Raw genomic sequence first — 17977 nt, 5'->3', positions numbered from 1 at the left:
TGTGGGGGTGTGTTCTGCATGGCAAACCTGTCGAGTGCCACAAATGTATGTTAACATCCAATGATAAAATCAATAGGGTGATGCAATTTTGGGTCAATCAGTTAGGTTGGAGTTCTTGTTACTTGGTCAAAGGACCTGAGATTTTTGGATATAGTTTGGAGAATTGGGTCATTCCAAGGGCTTCGGTTGCCAATATCTTCTTTCCCAAGGTTTGAGAAGCAGCAGTGCCAGTTTAGTTACACCGTTTTTTATTTCTGAGAAATTGTTCCTGAAAAAGTTTGTTGAATGTTTTGGAAAGGAGGAAACTTCACAGCCGTTAAAGCTATATAAGGGGGAAAATGAATGTTGAAGATAAGAGGGCACAGTTGGAACTGTGACATTTCACATTCATAAAATAGTTGAATTATGATAAGTTTTTGAGAAGATTTTAGAAGGAATCTTTTCGTCAGTAAAATGTGTATGGAATGAATCTAGCATAGTCATAGACCAAGGAAAACATTGGCACGTTGTGTTCATAAAAAAAATTCATTATTTAATTCAAATTCGGTGTAATCTAACCTTATCAAATTGTTTATTTCTTCAAAATTCTTGTCATGCACTGATCTATACTCTGCTCAACCAACTTGCTGAACACGTTGGAGGAAGTAAAGGGTTTTGGATTTGATCCTTCAAAATCAACATTTTCTGTGGCATTGATAGCAAAGAAAAAAGCTGTCAGCAAAGCTTGGGGGGGCTGAGAAAGCTGATATCTTTTAGAAGTGGGGGTGGTCTGATGAAACTGTTCTTCGAGCATTCAGGACTCAGGAGGCAGCTTAACTTGATGTTGGTATCCTGTGATAAGATTAATTTAGTCATGAGTTTTTGGTTCAATCAGTTGGGTTGGGATGAGAGGGCCAGATATTTTTGGGTGATGGTTCCAAGGGCCTCAGTTCTGAAATTTCTTTTGAGTAATGGCTTAATTAAGCCACTTCCTATGCCTGAGAAGTTGTTCCAAAGCAAGTCTGTTCGCTGTTTTGAGGATGAGTCTTCTGATATTTTGAGGTTGTATGAGGAAAAACTGAATCGTGCATACACATGGGAGAACACTGGCTTGCCATTCACCAAATATGTAACTTCTTAATTTTTATTTTTGTAATTTAACTTTAGCTTGTTCCCTCTTTGATTTAAAATACTTGTTCCGTCTAGTCCAGCATTGGAGCTACTCTTCACTGTTGTGTTGTATCAGGCATAACAATACTTTACCTAATGTTAGTGCTTTATGTCTAGTACATGTAAAAGTTCAATTGATCTTGCGTATGGGCATGGAATGCTTTTTCTGATTGTGTTAGTTCTCCTTGCATGTTTATTTATAATCCAAGAAATCGATTGTTTATATACCCTATCTATGCTGGTTCACATTTTCATGATCAAAGCTTTAAGCTTTAGATAGTTAAGTACTTCCTCAAACTACTTTTGCTTTGGTTCTCTACACATTGTCAATTTAAGGGAACTTCAATTTTGTTATGACCCACGTAGTGTTCCTACTGAGCTTTGCAATGGGGCTTGGAGGGTGAATCTCTTAAAGAATGGTATAGAGTAGCTGAAAACCCTTGGTAAGACATATTTCTATCAATGAACTAAGATAATATTAAGGGAGAATGAAATCACATCTCAAACCAAAATTAAGGTAATGAAACCATCGTTCTTTTTTGCATATATCATCCTCCCTTATTCATTTCTAACCGATACCGGACTTTCCACTCATATTTGAATTTTATTTCCAAAAATATCTACAAAGCTAACAAGGATGACAGACCACCCAAGGGTTGATGGAAATATTTTTTATGATCAAGGAGCACTCAATAATTTAATACTTTTTCTCACAACACTAATTTTTTCTTTCCCTTTTTGTCCTTGTTATTTTTTTCTCGTTCTCAATTTTACCCTTCCATTTACATCAAGGGACCACCTAAAATATGGTGGTCCGGATCATAATAAATTCTCTCAAGGGTTTATATTCGGTTGGATGACAAGTGTATAGTAGTTAGGAGTTTCTTTTAGTCAGTTATGAAATTTCAGAATTAGTGCTTGTTTGAGATTTTTTTTAGCTTCTTTTCTCTTTATAAATAGAAACTGAGTCAAACATATTTGATGTAAAAGTATTAAATATGGAAAATCATAATCATGCAAAGGTAAAAATAAATATAAAGTATTAAATATGAGGAATCATAACCATACAATGATGGAAATAAATATAACTATTAGATCAATATAATCAATTTAACGATGAAATTAATTAGTAGTAACCCTAATGGGTTGTTACAATGTCCTACCCAATTAAAAATATGAGATTTCTATTTCCTTTTAACAACAGAATATGTGAAAAAGTAATTCATTTACATTAGGGCCACGTTCATGACATTCTCCTCTTCCCGTAGAATCGTATCTCAATGTTATCAGTTCTCACAACATAGTCATAAACACAGTAATTGAATCCTCTATTGCCACAAAATTCTTCATTGATTTTAAGCCTTTGAATGAATCTCAATATCATGTTGAAAGCATTTCTCCGTCAGAGTGGTTTAGGCATCTCAAGAAAATCAACAACCCTAAAATTTGACCCTCTTTTGCCGCGCTTGCTGTTCCCATTTTCTCTCAAATTCTGCAGCACAAGCACTTCAGATCAACACTCATTTGCGGTGTCCTACCTCATCAACAATTGTGGGTTCTCACCAGAATCTGCCCTCAAAGCTTCCAAGGTTGTTCGTTTCAAGACGTCAGAAAAACCCGATTCAGTTCTCACCTTCTTCAGAAACCACGGTTTCTCAGACTCAGATATTTACAATATCATCAAAAGAGAACCGTGGCTCCTTTCATGTGATACAAACAAAAGGGTTTTGCCAAAGTTTCAATTTTTACTCTCCAAAGGCGCTTCTACCTCTGACATTGTTCGCATTGCGACAGGGAGCCCCAGATTCCTAAAATTAAGCTTGGAGAATCATATGATTCCAGCATATAATTTGGTAAATAGATTCCTCCTATGTGATAAAAAGGTCATTGCTTCTGTTATTTGTTGTCCTTCTTTGCTTTCAAGCAATTATCTGGTCCCTAATGTCAAATTGTTGGTTGATAATGGTGTGGCCCGCTCCAACCTTTTCAGAATCCTTCGTGTGAAGCCTTATGTAATCTCCTCTACTGATTTGGGGAAGATGGTGCAGGAATTAAAAAAACTGGGATTTGATCCTTCCAAAACATACTTTGGTGATGCACTGATTGCCAAAAGGTCTATGAGTAAATCCAAGTGGAATGAGAAAATTGATAGTTATAAGAAGTGGGGATGGTCTGAAGAAACAATTTTGGAAGCATTTAGGAGACAGCCCAACTGTATGATAGCATCAAATGACAAAATCAATAGGGTGATGCGATTTTGGGTTAATCAGTTAGGTTGGAGTTCTTCTTACTTGATCAAAGGACCTGGGATTTTTGCATATAGTTTGGAGAATAGGGTCATTCCAAGGGCTTCGGTTGTTCAGTATCTTCTATCCAAGGGTTTGAGAAGCGAGGGTGCCAGCTTTCTTACACCGTTTTTTATGTCTGAGAAATTGTTCCTGCGAAGGTTTGTTAAATGTTTTGGAGAGGAGGAAACTTCACAGCTATTAAAGCTGTATCAGGGAAAAATGAACGTTGAAGATAAGAGGGCACAGGGGGAACCGTGACATGTCAAGTTCATATAATATTTGACTTATGAAAAGTTTCTAAAATGTTTTTAGAAGGAATCTTTTCATCAATATAATCTGTATGAGGAAACAATGAATCTGAATCTAGCATAGAGTCGTAGAACAGGGAGCACACTGGCATGTAGTGTTCATGAAATTTTTCATTTTTTTAATCAAAATTTAGTTCAATTTAAACTTATCAATCTGTTTCTTTATTCCGTTGAAATTCTTGTCATGCACTTTCTAGACCAGGATTGAAACTATTTCTGACTTGGTCTTTTCTTGCTTCTTCTTGTTTTCAATTTGTGTCACAGTTATATTAATGATACTATTACCTGATGGTCTGGCGTTTGGTGATAACCTGCGTTTGTGTTTATGCTATAGGGAGGTCCTCCATTTTTCTATATTCTACCACTTGTGTTGCTGGCAATTTCTTTTAATTTTTGGCCAAATTGCTTGGTTATGAGGGATATATATTTTAAATATATCAAAGGTCTAGGATCGTACCAGTAACAGACCAAGAACAACCTATTTGTTTCACCCCTATTTTTCGAGATACCAAGGTACCAAACCTCTTTTCCCCCTTCCCACTAGATCATTTTGCGGGTCATGTTTAACTGCTGTGTTTGATCTTTTTGCATTTTGTATTGGAAAAATGTTGATGAATAAATCATCATTAAAATTATCAATTTCTTGTCATGAACTTATCAACTTCTCAAATTGTCATGAACAACCAGAAACAAACATTGTTGATGAATAATTCATCATTAAAACCAGAAACTTTTTGACAGAGATCAACAAGATTGAACATCATTTCAAATAAATTAGAACATGAACCTACTACAAATTGCAGCTACTACTGCAAGATCTCTTGCTGTGTCTATTATTGTCAATCCACTGACAACATTCAAAAGCTGTTTCTACCATTGGCAATCCATTAACAACATTCAAAAAGACAACTTACACAGACCTAAAACAGATACAGTCCCGATATTTTCATACATTATAGTTTTCAACAATTATGTAAATAGGGTGGCACATTATAGTTTATTGATAGTTTAAAAACCTTTAGTCTATCAGTATATCATATTGAGTTCCTAGAGTATACATTACTAGCTAAAGCAGCTGATAAAATGCAATTACAAGCATAATAATCATACCTCATGAGTCCTCTAAGGTACTAACATAATTTGAATCTTAAAAAAAAAAAAAAAAATAGTAATTTACAAACCTTGACATTGAAATTTGTTCTGTACTATATCACTAACAAGTAACAAGCATGTATCATTCAATTCTATTTACTGTCAGCCGTGCAGAGTTTAAATATAGCATTGCTTTTGGGTGGATATACTACTATCATTTTAGTTTTATTACATTTATTATTTATTTGATTATCATTAAATTAATTTGAAATTAATGATTGAAAGAAAGAAAAAATTAACTATCGTTGATTTTAAATTAATCAAACGGTAATCAAATAAGTAGTAATAATAGTAAAATAATGTTATATTATATTTACCGAGATTTTTACCAAATAAACCTGCCTTACCCATATTTTGAAAGTTAATCCAAAATCTAAGCAAAACATCTTCTGAAAAAGGAAAAAAAAAATCAAGAATAAACTATAGGTAGATCCAAGGCATTTGATAATAAATTATAGAGAAATATTTCTCTCACTGACATACATAAGAGAATGCACTCACAATTTACAATTTAGAAGAAGGGAAAAGTGTGTATCATTTTAAAGGATGTAAAGTTGTGTCATTTTAAGTAAGAGAAAGAGATAGATAAAGGAGGAGAGAGAGTGGACAAAAAAATATAAATATGTGGGTCCTATCTCTTTGTGAAAGTGAAAGAATATAAGTTGTGTCATTTAAAAGGACAAACACTTTTCCCTTATAAGAAAGAGAACAAAGGAGTGAAAAAAAATAAAAAATCTTGATTTATGGGTGCACGACTCTCTTGTCACGTGATGGTAATATTCCCCTAAATTATGGTGACTTTGAGATAAACTTACATTTCGCATATCTCTCTTTCTCCCACAAACTCCTCTCCATAACACTAACACTCTGCTTTTCCGCCTTACTGTTCTTACAACATGAACACTAATTGAATCCTCCTTTTTGCCACAAAATCATCCATTGTTTCTTAGCCTTTGAATGAATCTCAATACCATGTTGAAAGCATTTCTCCGTCAGAAAGGTTTTAGAATATCAAAAACCCTAAAATTTGACCCTCCTTTGTCGCACTCGCTGTTCCCATTTTCTCTCAAATTCTGCAGCACAAGCACTTCAGATCCACACTCATTTGCGGTGTCCTACCTCATCAACAATTGTGGGTTCTCACAAGAATCTGCTCTCAAAGTTTCCAAGCATGTTCATTTCAAGACCTCACAAAAGCCCGATTCAGTTCTCACCTTGTTCAGAAACTACGGTTTCTCTGACTCAGATATACACAACATCGTCAAAAGAGAACCGTGGCTCCTTTCGTGCAATACCAACAAAAGGGTTTTGCCAAAGTTTCAATTTTTACTCTCCAGAGACGCTTCTACCTCTGACATTGTTCGCATTGTGACTGGGAACCCCAGATTCCTAAAATTAAGTTTTGAGAATCGTATAATCCCAGCATATAGTTTGGTAAATAGATTCCTCCAATCTGATAAAAGGGCCATTGCTTCTATAATTTGTTGTCCTTCTTTGCTTTCTGGCACTTGTCTGGTCCCTAATGTCAAATTGCTGGTTGATAATGGTGTGGCCCATTCCAACCTTTACAGAATCCTTCGTGTGAATCCTTATGTAATCTCCTCTACTGATTTGGGGAAGATGGTACAGGAATTAAGAAACCTGGGATTTGATCCTTCCAAATCATACTTTGGTGTTGCATTGCTTGCCAAAATATCTGTAGGCAAATCCCAATGGAATGAGAAAATTGATACCTTTAAGAGGTGGGGTTGGTCTGAGGAAACAATTTTGGAAGCATTTAGGAGGCAGCCCAACTGTATGTTAACATCCAATGATAAAATCAATAGGGTGATGCAATTTTGGGTCAATCAGTTAGGTTGGAGTTCTTCTTACTTGGTCAAAGGACCTGGTATTTTTGGATATAGTTTGGAAAATTGGGTCATTCCAAGGGCTTTGGTTGTCCAGTATCTTCTATCCAAAGGTTTGATAAGCAGCAGTGCCAGCTTAGTTACTCCGTTTGTTATGTCTGAGAAATTGTTCCTGAAAAGGTTTGTTGAATATTTTGGAAAGGAGGAAACTTCACAGCTATTAAAGCTATATCAGAGAAAAATGAAAGATGAAGATAAGAGAGCATAGAGGGAACCGTGACATGTCACGTCCAAGAATCCATTTTTTATATAAACTATCTTTGCTGTTTTACAAGTTCATGATTGCGGCTTCAGGTTTTAGATTGTTAAGTACTTCTTCTAACTACTCTTCCGTTTGTTCAAGTTTTTAGCTTAATTTTTGCATCCCATTTTGTTGTTCGAGATAGGAATTTTGGTATTATTTTTTTAAAAAAATTTCTCTAGTGTTTTCAATAGAAAAAATAAAAAATGAAATATCAACCATTAAGATAGTAGTTCTTATTCTTACTAACATTTAATATCAACCATTTTGTTCCCCTTCCCACTAGATCATTTTGCAGGTCATGTTTAATTGCGCTCTGTTTTGATTTTATTTATTTTTTATTTGACAAGGAAAAGTTGTTTAATTATGCATAGTTTTCCATGTTTCAGAAGTTATATATATCCTTTTGGATATTGTATTGGGAAAATGTTGATGAATAAACCATCATTAAAATTATCAATTTCTTGTCATGAACTTATCAACTTCTTAAATTGTCATTAAAAACCAGGAACAAACATTGTTGATGAATAAATCAGCATTCTTGTCATGAACTTATGAACTTCTCAAATTGTCATTTAAACCCAGAAACAAACATTGTTGATGAATAATTCATCCTTAAAACCAGCAACTTTTTGACAGAGATCAACAAGATTGAACATCATTTTAAATAATTTAGAACATGAACCTACTACAAATTGCAGCTATTACTTCAGGATTTCTCGCTGTTTCTATCAGTGTCAATCCACATTCAAAAGTATCATTGGCAATCCGTCAACAACCATTCAAAAACACAACTTATACAGTCCTAAAACAGATACAATCCCGAAAGTTGATACAGCCCCAAAACAGATACAGTTAAAATCAACAAAAATCACAAAAGTTGAAATCAAGATGCTAATTATACAGCACAAAAGGAAGCATACGACCCTAAGCTTTGCAACTTTGAAATTTCAGGATTTTCCTTCTGCTTTACCTCATCCTCAGCTGAGTTAGGAACTTCAAATGTATCTTGTTCTGTACTAGTTTCCTGTTTGTTTTCCCATAGTTTACCAGTCTTCCCAATTGCTAGAATCAGATCAAGTTGTTTTGCTATTGTTCCTACATGAACACTCGGATACAATCAAGTCAAACATGATGGTCCTCTGACTCCTTTCCCACCCAGAAAGTACTTTTGTAAATAAAACGCCCACGAAAAAGTTTAACATAGTCATAGACTCATATGAGTAGTGTATTTTCGGTACAAGGAGAGTAGGTACTCCCTACCAAAAATGGAGAAAATAGGGATATGGAATGAATTAATTATAAAAATAAGGGTAATGCAGTATAAATGTGTTTTTTTTTTTTTTTAATATTTGGTAAAAGACATATCGAGTAATCCGTAGATCTATAGTACTGAAAATATTTTCTATTCATATATAGTTCTGAAGTCTAAACTCCAAGGTAATAACATGAGCCATTTAATCTGCTGTCAGTATAATGTATAAACTCAGTAATAGCATACCGAAGTCTCATATCAGTATTAGAAAAAAAGAAAAAAAAGAAAGAAGTGTCATATCATTGTAGTAATTATGATATATATATTTTCATTTGTGGGGAAAAGTTTTCAACAATTATGTAAATAGGGTGGCACATAATAGTTTATTGATAGTTTAAAAACCTTTAAGCTATCAGGTGATCCTATTGAGTTCCTAAAGTATACATTACTATAGCTAAAGCAGCGGACAAAATGCAATTACAAACATAATAATCATGCCTCCTGGCTCCTGAGTCGTCTAAGATACTAACATAATTTGCATCTTAAAAAAAAAACCAAAAGAGACTTAGTAATTTACAAACTTTCACATTGAAATTTATTAGGTACTATATCACTAATAAACATGCATCTTTTACCAAATAAATCTGCCTTACCCATATTTTGAAAGTTATTCCAAAAACTAAGCAAAACATCATCGGAAAGAAAAATAATCAAGAATAAAATATTGGTAGACTCGGAGCATTTAATAATAAAGTACAGTGACTTTTAAATTTTAAGTACAAGGAAAATTTAGAATACCTTTTGTTGAGACTTGAGACTACAAATGAGTAGAGATGGCAAAGCGGGATGCTCATTCTGCTCCGCCTCAACCCGTCAGAAAATGGGCTGGCCCGCTCTGCTCTGCCTTTGAAGGTGGGCAAGAAAACTTAGCAACTGGGTGGGTAAGACAGTCTACCCACCAAGTTCTGACATCTTATACTAAAAAAAATATATATTAAAAATCTAGCCCAGGCTGGCGGGCAGCGGGTTTGAAAAATGCAGCTTGTCTCGCTTCGTTTGCTGAATGGGGCGGGCCGAGCCCGTTTTGCCATCTCTACAAATGAGTGTGCTTTTAGGAGGAAAAGCTCCAACATAAGAACAACTATAAATTATTATAAATTTACTCTGATATATCATATATCATATTAAAATTCTTTTTTTAATTTTTACCAAAAAAAATACTTTTTTAATTTAAAATTTGTACTCCCTTTCAACTAATTATACTTTTTTAATTTATTAATAAAAAATTTAAAAGAACCTACAAAACCTAGTAATGTAATTAATAAAGAAATTTTTATATTAGCAATAATGTTATTTACGCTTTATTTTTCAGATAATACATATAGTATTTTATTTTACAAAAAGAAAAAATATTTGTCCTTTTAAACGATATATTTTGAATATTTTTAATGAAATTATGTTATTTTATTGTGTTTAATTATTTTCCATTTTTTATAAAATTAGGAAGATAAAAAAAATAAAGGAGAGAGAATATAAAAACACGTAATTTGTTAAAAATAACATAAATTTGTGTGAAAATGAAAATCACTTCCCCCTTTACAAAATTTGATAAACATGGGCAAAAAAATTAATTTAATGCTTTTTAATTAAAAAATTATAAATTTACAGTTGTTTTCAAAATAATTACGAATCTACTGCACAATGTCCCGCCCAAATTGGGCGTCACATGTCATGCCCCATTTAGGCATGATACCTGCATGGGTCATGCCTAAATGGGGCGTGACATGTGACACCCAATTTGGGCGTGACAAATGAAGCCGTGATGCCCCCTGGGCATGAATGGGTCAAAAAACTCTATATAATCCCCTACCACTCTATGCACTTTTCACATCTCTTCTCTGCCATCAATTCTTACATTTTACATACATAATTGTTATCTTAAATTTAGTCTTTTATTTTATTTGTTATTCCATTTTAAAATGAGTTCAAATTCTGATTCTGTTTATGTTGTGTTATATTACAATGGTAGGAAGGTAGAAGGTCGACGAGGTGTCATGTTTGAAGGTGAAAAAAGGCCGACATATATCCAACGCCACGCAACCATTGACGAACTGCATCAGAAAATTTGTCAGAAGTTAAGTCTTCAAGGTAACCAATGTATCACTCAGATCACCACAAGGTTATGGCAATCTGAACAATACATTAGTTTGCAAGTGGTTGACGATGAAGACGTGGAGATGATAATGGAAGAATTTTTGAACCAGTCAAGGAAAGATTTTCTGGAGTTGTATGTGGACATTGCAGGATCGGAGGATGTTCCATTACTAGTGAGTTTAGTTGCTTTAAATTCTCCCCATCTTGCATCAACTTCTGCTGCTTATGCTTCTCCAGTTGGTAACATTTCTGAGGGAGATGAAAATGATCCGACTTGGGTTATGCAAGACGACGACGACGATGATGAATATCATAATGGAAGAACGTCTTTTGGCCGAGGATGTTAGTGCTTCAGAAGGAGGTGTGTAAGAACCCGCACCGTTAATTAAGGAAATTAATTAATTAATTATGAGAAATTAGGAAATAATTCCATAATTGACTTTAATAATTATGAGAAGGCTTAAATAATTATAGAAATTAATTAATAATGCTGAAAGTCGCTTTTCTGACGAAAAGTGCAGATATCGGTTCTGCTACTCGGTGTAAATGCATACCAATTAAGTATCCCGAAAAATTATGAAAAGTGTGTATATGTCACTAGAATAATATGTAGGACTTGTAAAACAAGTTTCAAGTTAAAATGATGAGAACTGGTGCCAAAACTAATAGTGGCTATGGAAAAGCGCGTACCGAAAAGGTGCTGCGAAAAATAAAATAAAAATATGATAAATCTTAGAAAAATGAGTAGGTTCAGAATCCTGAGTTTGGGATTAAAATGCTAAGTGTAGCTATTAGTACTAATACAGTGTGATCAAGACTTAAGTGAGTTATATATACCCATTTGGCCCAAAACCCTAGGCCATGTTGTGCCTTCTACGTAGGATTTCTGAAGAGAGAAGTCAGCTACCTTGCCTTCCTCTCCCACCTCCATTGAAGATCCAAGGGAGCACCTTTTCTTCATATTCCTTCACCTAAACACCTTGGGTGAGTGTGAATCATCATTGTGAGTGAGAAAGGAGCACCATTTCTGAGTTTGGGTTCTGTTTAGTGAGGGTCTTGTGGCTGAGTTCTTGGGTTGTGGTGTTGGGGGCCATTATCTTGGTCGTTGAAGCTCCAACTGTCAACCTTTGTGAAGAAAAACCAAGTCTTGTGCGCCATTTCCGTGCACCCTTGTTGTCTGAACTTTGGAGCTGAAGTGAGAGCTCCAAGAGCACCTTTAGCTTCTGTTTTGAAGCCTTGGGTATGTTTCTTAACTTGATCATGAGTTTTAATGGGTTAAAGCTTGAGTCTTGGCATGTAATATGTTAAAATGAAGTAACCAACACGTATATGAATCTGTACATGCCTAAAAATGGATGCTTGGACATATAATAAGGGTAAAAGTTGGACCTTTGGGTGATATCTTCGCGAAAATGTAGAACTGCATTCTGTCGCAAAATATCCGGATATTGATATCCGGATATTGCCCCGACAAATATCTGGATATTCTGGGTTTGCGTGAACAGTAACAGTACTGTTCATACAGAACTGAGTTATGGGTTTGTGGACTCTAGATTGATGAAGTTGGACTTCTGCAATGACTTATTAAGTCAGAATCTAAGTGATTAAGGGCTTGTGGCTTTGTGAAAAGCCTTAAGATATGAAATGTAAAGGAAAGGCGTTGTCTTTATATTGTATACTTGTTGAGTATGATTATTGATATGTTTGCTGGTCCAAACAGATTGTGATTGTGCTGTGTATGGACTTTGAGCTTGTGTGGATTCTTGGTTCGGATAGTTAGCTTGAAAGGTAAGCTTTCGTGTCCTCGATTTAGCCATTATTTGTTCCACCATGTCCCATGGTGGGATGGTCATATGCATGATGTGTTTTCATGTACTGCTTATTTGAAATGCTACGGAGTTGTTAAGTGCAATTGCTTATGATATGTATGTGGTGTTTCGCCTAGACAGGAGGCCATGGGGTGGTCCTGTGGGCGGGTACAACATGAGCGTGTACTGTGTGAGTAATAAACGTATTCATGCACTTCTCTGATCAGTAGAATAGTTATAACATACATGACATGATTATCTGCTGCATTGCACTGGTTTTGGAACTGATATTGAATTACTATTTTTAGAACTTATATTGCACATGTAAGTGAGCTTGGGGTGAAAAGTCATTGATAACCCCTTGTCTTACTGAGATTTCTGTTTAGAGATCTCACCCCACGTTTGGGGCGCTTATTTCAGGTTCAGGTAATGCGGGGGTTGAGACCTCTAGCGGCAGGAGGCCGGAGCTTAGTTGATTTATATGTTGATATGCTGATTATGTTGGATGTTGTATTATGCTTGTTGCTATTTGCTGTTAGCTTTATGAGTATGTTGCTGCTGTTGTTGAGACCTTGGTTGGCTATGTTGCCTTATTTGGTGAGCATGGAGATTGTCCATGCCACATTGATTGACTTGCTTTATTTTAGATTCGAGTTGTAATAATGCATCAGGATTATGTCCGGACTACGGGGGGTGTATTGGATTAGGATTTTAAAAGATTTTTTTGAGATAAAAAATCCTACAGATTTTAAATGACATTTTAGAATTGGAGAGACTTTATAGACTTTTTAAAATACTTTTTTTACAATCAAGATTTCATAGGATTGGATTTTAATAGAATTCATAAGATTTGAAAGGACAATATGGATTTATAAGATTTTAAAAAACCATATGAATTTTTAACAAACATTCAAAATTACAAGAGTTAATATAAAAGGGAAAGGTTATACTTACAGCCTATTTTTGTTTACAATATTTTACAATCATATCTTAACCGTTGATTTATGTCAATCAACGGTTATCATTCATTGCAAATTAAATATTATTAATAAGTTTGACTTGCGAAAATAATAACCATTAATTGACGAAAATCAACGGTTAAGATATGGTTGTAAAAGGTTGTAGACAAAAATAGGTTGTAAGTATAATCTTTCACATAAAAAAAATAACAAAGAAATACAATGAAATTAATAAAAAAAGTAAAACCAAATATAATTTTCTCAATCAGTAAAACATAATGGGAAGGATATATTTACCACAAAAAAGTTTACCACCTTTACAACTAACTTAATCACCATTGATTTTCGTCAATCTAACGATTATAATTTATTAGAAATTATTAGGTCGTATTTATTAATTCCCAATAAATTAAAACCGTTAGATTGAAGGAAATCAATGGTGATTAGGTTGGTTGTAAAGGTGGTAAAATTTTTTGGTTGTAAGTATATCCTACCCCAAACATTAATATAATTTTTAACAAACATTTAAAATTACTAAACAACAACTTTTCACATATCTAATGGGTTAAAAATCATCTTCTTCATTTGGTATCAAAGCTATGCATATATGATTATAAGACCCAATTTTTTTTAATCATGAAAATAATTCTAAATTTGCATATACAACCTAAAGTTCATGATAAAATTTCGTTTGGAATTTTTTGCAATTGATCTTGAAAACCTTGGGGTTTTTGAATTTTTTTAATCATATATCATATGCATATTTTCATTGAATATTAAGAAAATTTTGAATCTGAAATTTTGGGTTTAATTACATGAAAATTAAGAAAATTTCTCAAATTTTTTTCAATCGATACATTGAAATCTTAAATTGCTTTGAGGCTTTTGAGAAACAAGCTTTTAGTTATCTATTGACACAAAAATTGCTTGAAATCGTTTCTTACAGTGAAGGAATTTCATTCATGAATGTATTGTTACGAAATATATGGTTCATATTATGAAAGTTTCAATCTTTCTTTAAATTGATATTGTTTCATTGATGTAAAACGAAAATAATACGAAAGTTTCCCTGTTATTTTTTCACTATTTTATGTTATTTTTAATACAAAAAGCACATTTTTGTGCCAAGAAAAATTGCGACCCATAGCTTGAAAAATCACTTTTTAAACTTTCTAAATTTCTCAAAAATGGATAAAAAATATGTTATTTTTGAGATAGATTATATTAACATGTCGTTGATTTGTTGTTTCTGGGTTATTTTGTGATGAAAATCGTTTAAAAAGTATGTTTTTTTTTTAGTTTTGACGAAGCTCCCATGGCGGAACTCAATTTCGAGCAGTCAACCTACCAAAGTAAGAAGAAAACACTGCAATAGAAGAATCTCAAGAAATCTTAGGGGTTGGGGTGAGATTGTGAGAGAGGCATCTTATTTATATTTTTTCACAAAAAAGTCTCACGAAATCCACACCAATAGAAAATCCATTAAAATTGTCAGATTTTTGAATACCACGAGATTGTGATTCCATTGTTTAAATTCCTGATTAAATACCAACAAATTTGGACGGATTCTAAAATAATCCTTTAAAATTCTAATCGAATACCATATGACTTTTTTTCAATCCATTAAAATCATAATCGAATACCAACGGATTTTTTTGTCCAAAAACAATCCATTAAAATTATTTGAAATCTCAATCCAATACACCCCTACATGTTGTAGTTCTGTGATTTTTAGATACTCACATTTAATTATATATATGAGGTATTTCAGTTAATGTTGAACTGCAATTACATACCGGCGATGTTTTTATGAAAATGATTAAGTAATGAACTTGACTAAGTATAATGACATCATAATTGAAAAAAAAAAAAATATTCCGCAAATTTAATTAAGCGTGACTGAAATGTTAACAAACCTGGTATACACCGTATAAACACTATAATTTGAATCATCCTTTTTGCCACAAAATCCTTCATTGATTCTAAAGTCTTTGTATGAATCTCAATACCATGTTGAAAGCGTTTCTCCGTCAGAAAGCTTTTGGTGTCTCTAGAATATCAACAACCCTAAAATTTGCCCCTTTTTTGCCGCACTCGCTGTTCCCATCTTCTCTCAAATTCTGCAGCACAAGCACTTCAGATCAACACTCATTTGCGGTGTCCTACCTCATCCACAATTGTGGGTTCTCACCAGAATCTGCTCTCAAAGCTTCCAAGCGTGTTCGTTTCAAGACCTCACAAAAACCCGATTCAGTTCTCAACTTCTTCAGAAACCACGGTTTCTCAGACTCAGTTATATACAATATCATCAAAAGAGAACCGTGGCTCCTTTCATGCGATACCAACACAAGGATTTTGCCAAAGTTTCGATTTTTACTCTCCAAAGGCGCTTCTACCTCTGACATTGTTCTCATTGTGACAAGGAACCCCAGATTCCTACAATTAAGCTTTGAGAATTGTATAATCCCAGCATATAATTTGGTAAATAGATTCCTTCTATCTGATGAAAAGACCATTGCTTCTCTAATTCATTGTCCTTCTTTGCTTTATCGCAATTTTTCAGCCCTTAATATCAAATTATTAGTTGATTATGGTGTGGCCAGTTCCATGATTTTCAGAATCCTTCGTAACAGTCCTCATGTAATCGGCAGTAGTGACTTGGTGAAGACGATGCAGGAATTAACAAACCTGGGATTTGATCCTTCCAAATCATACTTTGGTATTGCACTGATTGCCAAAAGATCTGTAAACAAATCCCAATGGAATGAGAAAATTGATACCTTTAAGAGGTGGGGTTGGTCTGAAGAAACAATTTTGGAAGCATTTAGGAGGCAGCCCAACTGTATGTTAACATCGAATGATAAAATCAATAGAGTGATGCAATTTTGGGTCAATCAGTTAGGTTGGAGTTCTTCTTACTTGGTCAAAGGACCTGGTATTTTTGGATATAGTTTGGAGAATAGGGTCATTCCAAGGGCTTTGGTTATCCATTATCTTCTATCCAAAGGTTTGATAAGCAGCAGTGCCAGCTTAGTTACACCGTTTATTATGTCTGAGAAATTGTTCCTGAAAAGGTTTGTTGAATATTTTGGAAAGGAGGAAACTTCACAGCTATTAAAGTTATATCAGAGAAAAATGAAAGATGAAGATAAGAGAGTACAGAGGGAACCGTGACATGTCACGTCCAAGAATCCATTTTTTATATAAACTATCTTTGCTGTTTTACAAGTTCATGATTGCGGCTTCTAGGTTTTGATTGTTAAGTACTTCTAACTACTCTTCCATTGGTTCATTGTCATTTTAAGGGAACTTCTATTTTGTTTAGATTTAAGGGAGTTCTTGTTACTGGTGTGCAAGAGATTATACAGTTTTGTTGCCTCTTTGCCACCTCTAGTGACAATGTATAATTTCTTAGCATTGGATCCTTGGGGAGCATGTTAAAGTTCACTCAGATGATAATATTCAAAGATTTCTTCCTGAAAAAAGGTTGCTCAATTAACCCTTCAGTGTTGAGGGATTTCAAACACGTGTGTGTGAGAGAAATTTCATGTCCTTAATTAGCAAATTTGATTGCTAGCTTTCCCAAATAAGAATATAAGAATGCATAACTATTGTTATAAATTATGTATAATATACTAATATAAGTGAAATTGGAGATTCGATTGGTTATATGTACATGGGAAAGAAGGATGAAGGAAGGCATTGATGATTGAAGCAAAAAAAGTGGTCAGGGAATTGGGGGAATACTGATTACTGAAGGCTAGTATTTTTTATTTTTTTCTTTTCTTATTCTATTTATTTCCAGCATTGCTGCTAGAACGATTTTTATCAGTTTTGCTTGTTTGGTTGTTCTGCAAGGAGATCGCCTCCAATTTTCCATTTATACCAATTTGAAGTTTTATAATTTGGTTTCATAGCTCCCAATTCTAGAAGCAGTTAATAAGGAAGAATAGAGGAAATGGAGCTACGAGCTGCACTTTAAAAGGGAGAAGGGAAGAAATGATGTTCCCGTATTAAATTAAAATTTATTCTAATATATAAAATTAAAATTTAATAATTAATTTATTTAAGGAAATGAAAATAATTCAATGAAAGGGAAAACTTAAAAAAGTTGAGAGAACATATTTTGAGGAGCGATTATTTGATGGTCCGGGAGTATGATGCTCTTGACCAAAAACGAAAAATAAAAAGAACTGGGAGGGGAATATAGAAAAAGATAAGGGTTTAAGAGTACTTTTCTTTACCAAAAAAGGTAAAGGAACACAAAAAATTTAGTGGGCCGGGTGTATATTAAAATTTTCCTATTTTGAGATAGTTTAATGATTTTTTTAGATATGAGCCAAAAATTTATTGGAAAAGTAGTTAAAAAAAGACTTTATGGAATGAATACTAAATTGGCGCATGTTTTATTTTATGATAGAGTGGAAGCAACCTATTAACATTGTGGAAAATGGCTAATAAGTTGTGTGTTCAATTTCTTAACATATTCAAAATAAAAACAAAATATGTGAAGGATGTGGTCTATGAAGCACCGAAACTTCAAAATTCCTGACGTGTCGTGTCCGACACTCCGACACTTCCCGACATACTCGTTGCAAAGATTAAAAAAAGTTCAAAGGTTACGTTGCATTGCATTTTGAGTTTCAATTATTAGATTCTTTGGATTACGATTACTATTTTATTGAGTTTAATATAAATATTTGGGATATCTTATGTTCTTTGCAAAATTGATAGGTATTATAAGTTTAGCTTTATT

The 17977-nt window shown here is 33.8% G+C and overlaps 3 protein-coding genes across 3 annotated transcripts; all 3 read left to right on the top strand.

The window, feature by feature from the left end:
* Positions 1-2477: 2477 nt before the first annotated feature.
* On the top strand, positions 2478-3817 carry LOC133287526 (uncharacterized). Its single transcript, XM_061485155.1, has one exon. It carries the CDS (start codon positions 2517-2519, stop codon positions 3693-3695), a length of 1179 nt encoding a protein of 392 aa, XP_061341139.1. The 5' UTR covers positions 2478-2516; the 3' UTR covers positions 3696-3817.
* Positions 3818-5869: 2052 nt separating this feature from the next.
* LOC133287525 (uncharacterized) lies at positions 5870-7012 on the top strand. The gene has a single exon (XM_061485154.1). The coding sequence runs from the start codon at positions 5870-5872 to the stop codon at positions 7010-7012; it is 1143 nt and encodes a 380-aa protein (XP_061341138.1).
* An 8219-nt stretch (positions 7013-15231) lies between these two features.
* Positions 15232-16522, top strand: LOC133287524 (uncharacterized). Its single transcript, XM_061485153.1, has one exon. The coding sequence runs from the start codon at positions 15232-15234 to the stop codon at positions 16393-16395; it is 1164 nt and encodes a 387-aa protein (XP_061341137.1). The 3' UTR covers positions 16396-16522.
* The last annotated feature ends 1455 nt before the right edge of the window (positions 16523-17977 follow it).

The sequence above is a fragment of the Gastrolobium bilobum genome, unplaced genomic scaffold (assembly GCF_033153095.1).
Source record: "Gastrolobium bilobum isolate Gb01-03AN ecotype WA unplaced genomic scaffold, APGP_CSIRO_Gbil_v1 utg43723, whole genome shotgun sequence".
Lineage (NCBI taxonomy): Eukaryota > Viridiplantae > Streptophyta > Magnoliopsida > Fabales > Fabaceae > Gastrolobium > Gastrolobium bilobum.
Note: the sequence above shows the minus strand (reverse complement) of the source record. Positions and strands in the feature narration are given on the sequence as shown.

Excerpts from the sequence above, each read along its gene's own strand:
- LOC133287526 (XM_061485155.1), top strand. The coding sequence starts at position 2,517 with ATGAATCTCAATATCATGTTGAAAGCATTTCTCCGTCAGAGTGGTTTA.
- LOC133287525 (XM_061485154.1), top strand. The coding sequence starts at position 5,870 with ATGTTGAAAGCATTTCTCCGTCAGAAAGGTTTTAGAATATCAAAAACC.
- LOC133287524 (XM_061485153.1), top strand. The coding sequence starts at position 15,232 with ATGTTGAAAGCGTTTCTCCGTCAGAAAGCTTTTGGTGTCTCTAGAATA.